At 41.6% G+C, this 13,392-nt stretch overlaps 1 protein-coding gene across 1 annotated transcript in view; it reads right to left on the bottom strand.

Annotated features, from left to right (window-relative positions):
- Positions 1–13,392, bottom strand: part of aldh1a3 (aldehyde dehydrogenase 1 family, member A3) — a 147,360-nt gene that overhangs the window by 19,322 nt on the left and 114,646 nt on the right. Inside the window, exons 10-11 of the mRNA XM_072564898.1 lie at positions 8,057–8,221; positions 7,818–7,975 (exon numbers count right to left, since the gene is read on the bottom strand). Coding sequence (XP_072420999.1) covers positions 7,818–7,975; positions 8,057–8,221 — 323 coding nt within the window. The remainder of the gene's footprint in view (positions 1–7,817; positions 7,976–8,056; positions 8,222–13,392) is intronic.

Here is a 13,392-nt window from a genome sequence, read left to right as displayed (position 1 = left end):
GTTTGCACATTCTCCCCGTGTCAGGGTGGGTTTCCTCCAGGTGCTCCGATTTGCTCCCACAGTCACAAAGATGTGCAGGTCAGGTGGATTGGCCTTGGTAAATTGCCCATAGTGTTCGGTGCATTAGTCAGAGGGAAATGGGCCGAGGTGGGTTACTTTTCGGAGGGTCTGTGTGGACTCGCTGGGCTGAAGGGCCTGTTTCCACACTGTAGGGAATCTAATAGCACACTTACATTTTCAGAAGGCTTTTGAGAAAGTACCCCACTGAAAGCTGTTTAGAAAGTTAAAGCTGATAGAATGGGAGATAATGCACTGCCATTGATTAATGATTGACTAACATTGGCAGGCTGTAATTAATGGGTCTTGCAAGATTCAGTCCATGTTTACAAAATCTATAAATGTTTCGGAGGTGGGGACCAAAAAAGTATTTCTACATTTGCAGAAGTCACAAAGGTAAGTGAGAATGCATTGTGTGATTAAGATATAAAGCAGCTTCAGAAGGATTAGGTCAGGCTTAGTGAATGGGCAAGAGCATGGCAGGTGAAAAAATGTGAGGTTATCCAGTTTAGGAGAAACAGTCTTCAGGTAATTAGTTTAATGGAAAGAAGTTGGAATATGTAGATGTAAAAGAGACCAAGGTGCCTGTGTTGATAAGTCAATGAAGACTAACATGCAAATGTAGCAAGCTGTTGGGAATGTCAATGGAATGTTTCCAGTTACTGTGAAAGGAGTCATGTTCAGGAGTCTTGAAACTTTGCTACAATTGAATTGGTTAGACCACACATGGAATATTGTGCATTTTTTGGTCTCAGAAAAGATATTGCCACAGAGGGAGTGCAATAAATGTTTACCACACCTGTTCCCAGGATAGCAGGACTCTTTTATGAAGAGTGGTTGGGCAAACTGGATGAGTATTCTCTTAAGTTTTGAAGAATGAGAAATGAACTGATTGAAACCTACAACATATTTAAAACAAGGGCAGAAGTTGCTGGAAAGGCTTGGATGGTCTGATGGCATCTGTAAAGTGAGGATGGAGTTGATATTTTGGATCTAGTGACCCTTCTAGAGAACATTCTGTGGAGGGGTCACTGGGTCCAGGGTGTTGGCTCTGCTTTCTCTCCTAGGATGCTGCCGGACCTGCTGAGGTCCTCCAGAAATTCTGTTTTTGTTTCAGATTTCTAGCATCAGCAATTCTTTGTTTTAAAATAATGGAAGGGATAGGTAGGTAAGCTGTTTCCCCTGGTTAGGTAGTCTTAAATCAGAGTGCAAAATTTAAAAAAGGAGGGTGTCACTTAAGTCTGAGAAATGCAGACCTGATTTTCATGACTACTGACTCAGTTGTCTTTTGATAAAATGATAATTTCAGGGCAGATAGTTTTACTTTTTCTATATTGATGTCCTGGACTTCCCTCAGTCAGTGGTCAGGTGATCATGGCAGCTATTTTAGCCAATATTTGTTCTTTTATGTTGTTTTGAAACCATTTTAGTCCATGAAATGCCTCTGGTATAGTAATCGAATGGTGGCCAGTGAAATCTGATAGTCTTTATTTACAACTATCATAACAAATATCTTTAAGTTTTTATTAATTTCTTCTTTGGTATGACACAATCTTCATTTTAATGATTAGAAAATGGAAGGTAATTGGTGCAACTTATTTCTTGGCTTGCTTTTTATGAGAATTTTTTCCCTAGGGTGGGAGAGTTCTGAACTAGCAGGGCATAGGTTTATAGTGAGAGGGGAAAGATTTAAAAGGGACCTAAAGGGCAACCTTTTCATGTAGAGGGTGGTGTGCGTATGGAAGGAGTTGCCAGAGGAAGTGGTGGAGGCTGGTACAATTAAAACATTCAGAAGGCATCTGGATGGGTACATGAAGGGTTTAGAGGGATATGGGCCATGTGCTGGCAAATAGGACTAGATTAATTTAGGATATCTGGTCAGTGTGGACGAGTTGGACTGAAGAGTCTGTTTCCAAACTGTACATCTCTGTGACTCGATGACTCTGAGAAAAGAAATTCCATCTCACCTCGATCTTAAATGAGAGACCTCTTTTTAATTTGTGCCCCTTAGTTCCATACATCTGTATAAGGGGAAATATTCAATGTCTCCCCTAACAATTATATTCAGAATAATTTATGTTTCAACAAATTCACCTCTCATCCTTCTAAACTCCAAAAAGTATTGATTCAACCTGCTTAAACTTTCCTCATAAGCTAACCCCTTCATCCCAGGAATCACCGAGTACCTTCTCTAATTTGTCACCAATACAAGATCACCTCTCTTTATGTAAGAAGATGAAAATTATATATAGTACTCCTGCATTCTCATGAGTGCTCTGTACTGGTGTAGCTGGACTTCTCTGTTTTTATACTCCATCAGCCCAACCCTTGCAATAAAGACCAACATTCCATTTGCATTCCGACACATATATATACTGACATGCTTTCTTTGTAATTTATGTACAAAGATATTGATGTAGATCCTCTGTATTGCAGCATTCTGCAGTCTCATTTCTTTTATATAATATTCATTTTTTGTTCAAGAAGGGGAGTAGAGACGACCCTGGTAATTATGGACCAGTGAGCCTTTCTTTGGTTGCAGGTAAAGAATTGGAAAAGATTATATGAGATAGATTTATAATCATCTTGAAAGGAATAATTGGATTAGGGATAGTCAACACGGTTTTGTGAAGGGTAGGTCGTGCTTCACAAACCTTACTGAGTTCTTTGAAAAGGTGACCAAACAGGTGGATGAGGGTAAAGCCATTGATGTGGTGTATATGAATTTCAGTAAGGCATTTGATAATGTTCTCCATGGTAGGCTACTGCACAAAATACGGAGGCATGAAATTGAGGGCGATATAGCAGCTTGGACCAGAAATTGGCTAGCTGAAAGAAGACAGAGGGTGGTGGTTGATGGGAAATGGTCATCCTGGAGTTCAGTTACTAGTGGTGTACCGCAAGGAGCTGTTTTGGGTCCACGGCTATTTGTCATTTTTATAAATGACCTAGGTGAGGGTGTAGAAGGGTGGGTTAGTAAATTTGTGGATGACACTAGGGTCAGTGGAGTTGTGGATAGTGCTGAAGGATGTTGCAGGTTACAGAGGGACTTAGATAAGCTGCAGAGCTGGGCTGAGAGGTGGCAAATGGAGTTTAATGTGGAAATGTGTGAGGTCATTCACTTTGGAAGGAGTAACAAGAATGCAGAGTACTGGGCTAATGGTAAGATTCTTGGTAGTGTAGCTGAGCAGAGAGATCGCAGTGTCCATGTACATAGATCTCAGAAAGTTGCCACCAGGTTAATAGGGTTGTTAAGAAGGCATATGGTGAAGGGGATTCAAGATCTAACAGGTCTGCCTTGCTGAGCTCTGCACCATAACTTGGGCAAAGTGGCGTTTTTACCCTCCCCATCCCAGCTGTTTTGGAGAACATCGGTAGTTTTTAGTTAGTAGAATCACTACTAAGGGATTGTGTTCAGGGACGATGACTAAAGGCAAAGGGCCACTGCATAGATCGCAGCAAGCAGGGCATTCCCCTACAGTAACAAACACACCCGCGGCCACAGCATCAGCCTCCACTGAAACCCCGCTGCACTTAGCTGCTCAGCAACATCTAACTTCAGAGTTCATGAAACTTTGAGAAAAGATCAAAGCATCGATGGAAGCGAACCACGCCAGGCTGGAAACAATCTTGGCCATGCTGCAGAAGAATGAGCAGGAGTTGCAGAGTCTTGGGAAGCGCATGGAGGAGGTCCGTGTGGTGGACCGCAATGTCAGAAACCGCGGCCGAATCCTCGAATAGATGGATCCAGGCCCTGGAGAAGCAGATCAGGAGCAGGTCAATGACCTCGAAAATCGAGATCAAAGGAAAAAACATCCAGGTGATTGGGTTGCCTGAACAAGAAGAAAGTGAGCAGCCAGTCAGCTTTTTCAAATAATGGCTGCCGCACTTTTTGGGCTGGAAGGCCAAGGTGGACTGGGTGCAGATCAACAGAGTTCACCAGGTTGCAGTGTGCAGGCCTAGTTCAGGCCAGCACCCTCGCCCAGTCCAAGTGCAATTTCAGTCCTATAGGGACAAGCTAAAGGTATTAGAAGCTTCCAGATCATTGGGGTAGGATCCACAGGCCCTGATTTGTAAGGGATTCAAGATTATGTTTTTGTCAAGACTTTTCTGCGGCTGTCATCCACAAGAGGAAGACCTTTGATGAAGTAAAGAAGAGATTGAGGGTTCTGGATTTTCAATACTCCACAAGGTACCCAGCGATGCTTCGTTTTAGTCACGAAGGGTCTGTGCATGTGTTTGACTCATCAGAAAAAGCAAAGAACTCTTTGGAGACTTTGAAATAGACTGAATGGTCAAAGTAACATGAATAATAATGGTTCTCTTTTCTTTCCTTTTATTTTATCCTTTCTTTTTCCTTATTCTTTCTTTTTATAATTATATTCCGGAAAGTTGTTGGATTTTTTTCCAGTGATAATTGAGGTTAATGTATGGGGGGGTGGGGGGGAGGGGGGGAGGGGGGGGGTGAAATTTTAATTTCTTTGTTCATAATATTTGTGTCTTTTATCCTTTGCCTGGGTGTTGAGTGCAGCTCCAGCCAGAAGGAGCTATGCAGGTGTATGTGGGTAGTGCGCCCTATTGGCAGGGGGGAGAGTCTTCCATCAAGTGATTTTTGTATGTTGTAATTGGTTTAGTTTATTGGTTTATAGTAGGTGTAGTTTTGGATTAAAATTGGCTAGCTGAAAAGAAGACAGAGGATGGTGGTTGGTGGGAAATGTTCATCCTGGAGTTCAGTTAGTAGTGGTGTACCGCAAGGGTCGGTGTTGGGTCCATTGCTGTTCATTCTTATAAACGACCTGGATGAGGGTGTAGAAGGATGGCTTAGTAAATTTACGGATGGCACTAAAATCGGTACAGTTGTGGATAGTGCCAAAGGATGTTGTACTGGTGATTCACTTTGGAAGGAGCAACAGGAATGTAGAGTACTGGGCGAATGGCAAGATTCCTGGCAGTGCAGATGAGCAGAGAGATCTTAGTATCCATTAACATAGATCCCTCAAAGTTGCCACCCAAGTTGATAGGGCTGTTAAAAAGGCATAAGGTGTGTTGGCTTTTATTAGTAGAGGGATCGAGTTTTGGAACCATGAGGTCATGCTGCAGTTGTACAAAACTCAGGTGCGGTCACACTTGGAGTTTGCGTGCAGAACTATATTGCGTTCTGGTTACCGCATTATAGGAAATATGTGGAAGCTTTGGAAAGGGTTAAGAGGAGATTTACTAGGATGTTGCCTGGTATGGAGGGAAGGTCGTATGAGGAAAGGCTGAGGGACTTGAGGCTGTTTTCATTCAAGAGAAGAAGGTTGAGAGGTGACTTAATTGAAACATATAAGATAATCAGAGGATCAGATCGGGTGGATAGTGAGAGCCTTTTTCCTAAGATAGTGATGGCTAGCATAAGGGAGCATAGCTTCAAATTGAGGGGTGATAGATATAGGACAGTTGTCAGAGGTAGTGTTTCTACTCAGAGAGTAGTAGGGGGGTGGAATGCGCTGCCAGCAACAGTTGTAGATTCGCCAACTTTAAGGGCATTTAAATGGTCATTCGATAGCCATATGGGCGAGAATGGAAAATTGGAGGTTAGATGGGCTTCAGATTGGTTTCACAGGATGGTGCGACACTGAGGGCCGAAGGGCCTGTAGGCGCTGTAATGTTCTCTGTTCTATGTTCTATGTTCATCCAGACAAAAATGAACAACCTCACAATTTCCTATATCATAGTTGATTTGCCAGATTGTTTCCTGACTTGCTTAACCTATCCATATTTCTTTGCAGACATTTTGTATACAGCACAAAACTTGCTTTCCGACTGGCCATCTGCAAAGTTTGCTACAATTCAGTTGGTACCTTCCCCTAGGTCATTAATAGATAGCTTGTGAATAATTGAGGCCCCAGCATCAATCCCTGCTGCACTCCACTAGTTACAGCTACCAACCTAAAAACGATCATTTTTCCTGCCTCTCATTTTCCTGTTAGTTAGTTCCTGAGGAGGTGATGTTCCAGTGGTATTATTGCTGGGTGATTAATCCAGAGGAGAAAGTGAGGACTGCAGATGCTGGAGATCAGAGCTGAAAATGTGTTGCTGGAAAAGCGCAGCAGGTCAGGCAGCATTTAAGGAGCAGGAGAATCGATGTTTTGGGCATGAGCCCTTCTTCAGGAATGAGGAAGGTGTGCCAAGCAGGCTAATATCATATCCTCTTCTCTTGCCTCGAGGGAAACCCAGTAAGAAAATATTAGTTGGAAATTAATGTGTACAGTAACTTTTTGTATGTCACTTTATTGAATGGCTTTTGAAACCCAAACACAATCATCAATTGGTTCCCCTTAATCCATTCTAAATGTTACATTCTCAGGGAACTTTTTAAAATTCATTTGTGCGATGTGGGTGTTGCTGGCTGGGCCAGCATTTATTGCCCATCCTGAGATACCCTTGAGAAGGTGATGGTGAGCTGCCTTCGTGAGCCGCTGCAGTCCACCTACTGTGGGTTGACCCACACTGCCATTAGGGAGGGAATTCCAGAATGTTGACCCAGGGGCAGTGAAGGAGTACACACTGCTGCTACTGAGGATTGGTGGTTGAAGGAGCATCCATGCTCGTGGGTGTAGTGTCAATCAATCAAGCTACCACTACTGAATATGTCAAACATGGTTTCAAAGTTCCACCTTAGAATAACTCATTGAGTCTTACATAAACAGAAAGAGGCTATTTTACCATCATACCTGGCTGCACCAACTCTTTGAAAGATCTATCCAATTAGTTTCACTTCCTCCGCTCTTTCCCTCTTTTCAAGTATTGATGCTATTCCCTTTTGGATGTTATGATTTATATCTGCTTCACCACTTTCTTAAATTGTGTATTTTCAAATTCAGCAACTCACTGTGTAATCATTTCTCCTCATCTCATTTCTGGTCTCCTGTTATCAATCTTCCTGTCAATGGAAACAATTGCGCTACTCCAGGAAAACCCTCAATTTTACACATCCCTGTTACAGTACCTCTTATTCTTACTCTGTCCTAGCATCATCTTTAATGTCAAACTAAGGAACGTGGCCCTGAGAATGCAGGAAACTCACTCTCAACTCCCACTGAACCAGAGTTCTCCTGAACAACCCATTGATGATAGTCACTGGTGGTGTCCTATTTTCGAGCCAGTTCTGTATCCAAATGGCTAGTTCTTTCTGTATTCCATCTAATCTAACCCTGCTAACCAGTCTACCTTGCCAAACATCTTAATGATGAAGTCCATATAGATCACTTCCATCACTCTGCCTTCTTTGTTACTTCTTTGTGACTTCTTCAAAGAAACTCCTAGGCCAACATTGCCTATCCCTAACTGCCTCACCGAGTGGCTTGCTAGGCCATTCCAGAAGGCATTTAAGAGCAAACCACATCCTGTGGGTCTGGAGTCATGTGCAAGTCACACCAGGTAAGGATGGCTTCCCTCAGGATGCCTTCCTTAAAGGACAGCCATTAAAACAATTAGTGGCTGGTTTAAAGTCACAAGTGAAAATAGCTTTATATTTAAATTGTAGATTTTATTAATTCACTTTAAATTTCTAGGATATCTGGTCGGCATGGATAAGTTGGACCGAAGGGTCTGTTTCCATGCTATGACTCTATAAATCTAATTGCAGCTGCCAGAACATCAGCCTGGACCTTTGGATTGCTCATCTAGAAAGACCAGGATGCCACTCTATCTGCTGCATCAAACTGAAACAAGATGCTGAAAATTGATATTTCAGATAAAATGTGTTTTGTTTTTACCAGACGGTTCCAGACTGAAGGGCAGAGGCGACAGTCAATGCTTTGTTGATGTTCCTGGTGAACACTCCTGCTGTCAGTCCAAATTCACTGTTGTTGGCTCTTCTAATGACCTCCTCGGTGTTTTTAAACTTCAGTATCACTTGCACTGGACCAAAAATCTGTGAAATATGAAAGATTTAGGTGACATCTATTTAATTGCCAAGTTGATATTGCCAGTTACAACTCTGAAGTGATGGTACCTCCTCCTTTGCAATGCGCATGTTGTCTGTCACCTCTGAGAACACTGTCGGCTGAATGTAATGACCTACATCTCCAATGGCACAGCCACCAGCGTCCAGCTTGGCTCCTTCTTTCTTGCCACTCTCTATTAGTTCCATGATTTTGTCAAAGTGAACTTGGTCTATCTATGTTGAGAGAAATGAGAGAAGTGGTGAGAGATGTTAACTTGACAGTAGACTTGCACATGCAGGCCTCATCTAGTTTTATGCTGGCAACTGCAGCTTTAACCACAGCTTATCAGGAGTGTTCCACTTAATTATATCTGTCAGAAAGGGAGGGAATATCAAGTGAGGAGATGTATCTCCTATTCATACACTGACAGTCCAACATGATGGAACAGCCCCCAGCCACGACAGGTGTCATTCCTTCATACCTGATCTGAAGGCTCAGAGAGCCTGCTGAAAGGTTTAAGTGGTTGAAAATCTGATCTACTGTGGCTCCCTTAACTTTTCAGTAGGTCTGTCTCCTTCTATGGTCCCACTTAGCTATGGATATGATTCATTGGAAACATGTCAAAGGAAGCTCCATCTTATTCAGCAATCAAACATATAACACGTAGACTACTTGTATCACAACAATGCTTCAAGTAATTACAATGTTCCAGTTAAGATATCAGAATCTGAGCACAAAGCTGTATCTTATTGTTGGTTTCAGTCTCTTGCCCTAGGCAGCTTCATCTGGAGACATGACTTCACTCCCAGCCCCCTATTGAGTTTCGTGGATAGTACAAAACCTTTCACAAGCAGGAACTTTCAGGGTGTGGTCACATATTACCAGCTACTTTCCATTGCCATCACTCTGTGTTGGGTGCCCACAGTTTTAATGAGAAGCTCAGTATGCGCTAACTTGTTTCAGGAGTTAAAATAATTGCCAATTAATTTATTCATTGCTAACTGCAGTAGAATATTGCAAACTTATTTTGTTTATTGAGAATCACAGAATTCTCTTATGAAGGGTTTTACTTTTTAATTTACTCTCACCTCGTGTTAAATGGGAATTGAATGCTTTGTCCTCCAAAGTTGGAAAAGCTGCTATATTTACTCAGTGTGTTTTATATGTATTACAATATTGAACAGAGTTAACAATAAGCGAATATCTGCAATAATGTTACTGAGTCACCCACTGGTCATTCTACACAGACATTGTATGGGTCATTGTGGCATTGAGAAGTAGTGTGAACATTCGTTTGGATTTTCAGTGGGATGAAGGAGACAGACAGGACAGAGTAGGCTTTCTGTCTCTCTTGTGCTGATGCCTCAGAGCTCAAGTGAAATCTCAGGGCTTCCATTTTAAAAAATACTGTATATCTTATATAACAATTTCACCATTCCCCTCAGCTTTGACAACTCTTCTCCTCTGTCAAAGAGCTGACCATTGTAATCGGATGTTTATTCTATTTCCTTTTCAGTTTTATTCTTAAATGGTAATAACATTATTCCATGATCTGAATAAATCTTGGTGAGATTACAGTGATGTTCCTTTGCCCTTCTATTGCTCGGTGGGTCCTGGAGCAGCAGCAGCAGCATCTTCAGAGGCAATGTGTCTACAGATTCGGCTGGCCGGCGAGGCCTAGAGTGGGACTCTCACTTATACATGGAGTGAGCCCCTTGTCATTGCATGTCATGGGCCAGTGTAGCCCAGAGCAGGTCTCTGGCAGTGGTATGGCATGGGCTACGAAATTCAGAGCTGGGCTCCAGTGGTGCATGGCATGGGCTGGGGGATGCCTGTAGCAGGACTCTGGTGGCTGTATGGTGTGGGCTGGTGAAGCCCAGAGTATGATTGTACCAATGGAGAACAAAAAGTTGGACTCTCTTTTATTTTTAAGTTACTGTAAACTTTAAGGGCATTCAAATGGTCATTGGATAAACATATGGATGAAAATGGAATTGTGTAGGTTAGATGGGCTTCAGATTGGTTCCACAGGTTGGCGCAACATCGAGGGCCGAAGGGCCTGTACTGCGCTGTAATGTTCTATGTTCTATGTTTCAATGGCAACTATGGATGGTGACGGTGCACACTTTTCACTGTATTGAAGATTGAATACACGTGACAAAAGATGATTTTATAATTTTCAGTTGCTCACATTCCCAAATCAGTCCGCACTCTACTTGTGCTCAAATCATATTTTAAAGTCCATCACAAAAACTAAACTTTGCAGATGGTGGAAATCCAAAACAAACAGAGCAAACTGGAAATACACAGCAGCTTGTGCAGCACCTGTGGGGAAAAATGTTCAATGTCATGATGAGCTAGGAGACAGTCAAGCAAAATAAACTGTTTTCGTTGACAAAAGGCTTAAGAACAGAGAATGAAGTTTTAAGGTGATTGACCAAACAAAAATAAAGGTGATATGTAGAAACAGTTATGGAATGTACTGCCTGAGAGGCTGGTGGAGATAGGTTCCCTCGAGTTTTCAAAAGGAAATTGGGAAAAAAACTTGAAGAGAAAATACTTGCAAGGCTCAAGAAAGGGTGAGGGACAATCGTTGATCTGTTCTTGGTATCTATCAGAATCTTAAAGCTTGGTCAAGGTCTGCTCAGGTCTAGTGTCTAATCAGTCTCTGCTTTACTTTGTGTTTCCATTTCCTGGGATCCCTACTTGTATCAATATATATTAATGAGCTGGATTTTGGTGTGCAAGAGACCATTTCAAAATTTGCAGATGACATGAAACTTGGAAGAATTGTAAACTGTAAGGAGGACAATGTAGAACTCTAAAATAATATAAACAAGTTGGTGAAGTGGCCAGATCGATGGCAGATAGCAGAGAAATGTGACTGTTGCATTTTGCTTGGAAGAGCATTGAAACACAACATAAAATAGGGGGTATAAATCTAAAGTGGGTACAGGAGCAGAGGGACTTGGATGTATATCTGCACAGATCATTGAAAGTGTTAGGATGGGTAGAGAGAGCAGTAAGTAAAGCATACAATATTCTCGGCTTTATTAATGGGGGCATAGGGTACAAGTGCAAGAACATGATGTTGAACTTGTATAAGACACTAGTTAGATCTCAGCTGGAGTATCGTATACAATTGTGGATATACCACATTATAGTAAAGAAGTGAATGCATTGCAGAGAAATCATTGCAGAAGTGATTTACAGGAATGGTTCCAGAAATGAAAAGTTTCACTTATGGGGATAGATTGAGGGAGTTGGGACTGTTCTTACCTGGAGAAAGGAAGACTAAGCAGAGAATTATAGAGGTTTTCAAAATAGCGACTGTGCTGGATAGAGTAGATAGAGAGAAACTATGTTTGTAAAAGGAAAAGAATAATGAGAGTAAATAGATCTAAAATAATTTGCAAAAGGCGCACATGTGATGGAAGACAAATCTTGTTTTACACAGTGAGTAGTTAGAGAATAGAATGTACTCCCTTGAAGTGTGGTGGCAGTAGGTTCAGTTCAGTTGAAACTCTGAAGAAGGTATTAAATGATTATTTGTAGAGTTTTCTCAAAGTGAAAGATAAATGCCATATCCACAAGGACTGTGCAGTGGTCATTTTATTGATACTGACATGGGCAGACGAATCTGTAGCTGTCAGATTGGTAAGGATGAGGTCAAGCATGTTTCTCCCTCTTGGTGCTTCCTTCACCTGCCATAGACCCAGTCCAGCAGGATATCCATAGGATCCAAGCAGCTTGGTACTGCTGCTGGTGAGCCACTCTTGGTAGTAGACATTGATATCTCCCACCCAGAGTACATTTTGCACCCTGGAGGAACATATATTCACCAGCAGGGGGAGGACAGTCCATGGTAATTAGCAGGATGTTTGCTTGCCAGATTTAACCTAATGCCATGAGACTTCACAGTGTCCAGAGTAATGTTAAGGACTCCCAGGGTACTCTTTCTTGATACACTTTAACCACCTCTCCTGGGTCTGTCCTGCCAGTGGGACAGGACATATCCAGGGATGATGATGGTGGTGTCTGGGACATTGTCTGTAAGATATGATTCTGGGTGTATGACTATGTCAGGCTGTTGCTTGACTAGTCAGTGAGATAGCTCTCCCCATTTTGGCACTAGCCTCCAGATGTAAGGAGGACTTTGCATGTTTCTGCCACTGTCTATTCCTTTGCCAAGGTCAATGCCAGGTGGCCAGTCCAGTTTCATTTCTTGCTTGAGATTTTGTAGCAATTGATACAACTGAGTTGCTTGCTAGGCCATTTGAGAGGACTCTTAAGAGTCACCTACATTGCTATAGATATGGAGTCAGATGTAGCCCAGACCAGGTTCAGAGGTATGGAGACTCTTCACTGCACCACAAAACTTATTTTTAAATTCCTGGTAAGAAGCAGATTGTTCCCAGAAAGAGAATCAATTATCCCATGTAAATAAATCAATACCAAGGTGAGAGGGGAGGCTGCCCTAAAAGACATTAGTAAACCACATGGGTTTTTACAACAATAAGCAATGGTTTCATAATCATCAGGATATGCTTAATTCCAGTTTTTTTATTGAATTCAAATGCCACCATTTGCAATGACCAAATTTGAACCCAGGTCCCCAGAGCATTAGCTAAGTCCAGTGATAATACCACGAAGCCATTGCCTCTTCTGTACATTTTATTGACAGAGTCTAGATGAGGCAATAAACATTGAGATTGATTTAAACTGATGCTCATACATGGAGGAAAAAAATAGAGCATTATGGGAGCAGGGTACTCAAAGGTCCTTGGAGGTATGAACACAAATATTGACCCACTGTGTCATATAGCCTGTTTCTAATATGCTGAGGATTATAGCTGAGACTGGCTCAATTTAATCCAAACCTATAAACTTGGAGTACAGTTCAACCCAGTGACAGTGAACTATCACCAATAACCTGGAAAAGGATTGAACATTTTTTAATACATACTGTTTCCATTTATTTTACAGGCCCCTCCCACTAATGTTATGTGTAATTTTTGTCATTATTTAATCCACACCTGTAGTAAGAATGCATTTACTAATTTTTAGGATTTATTTCCTTTGCGTGAAGTTCATATCAGAAATTTTGATGAATGACAGCTGATCCAAAGAAAACATCCCACACAGTAACATTCCATTAGTAACACAATGCTAGACAAATAGATCTATTGTGTTGTGTTAGCAATGACACACACTATAATCCTAATTTAATAATATCTAAAAGATGTCAGCATGATCTTGTTATTTCATAATGAACCCAAACAAGTTTGTGATGATGTAAAGATCTTGATTTGGCAGAAGAGGTAGATAAGAAGTCAGATAATTGTGGAATGAGTGAATTTTCTCATCGATGATTAATTACCCATCTTTGAAGGCTGTCGTACTT

This window comes from Chiloscyllium punctatum, chromosome 48, assembly GCF_047496795.1.
Source record: "Chiloscyllium punctatum isolate Juve2018m chromosome 48, sChiPun1.3, whole genome shotgun sequence".
Classification (NCBI taxonomy): Eukaryota; Metazoa; Chordata; class Chondrichthyes; order Orectolobiformes; family Hemiscylliidae; genus Chiloscyllium; species Chiloscyllium punctatum.
Note: the sequence above shows the minus strand (reverse complement) of the source record. Positions and strands in the feature narration are given on the sequence as shown.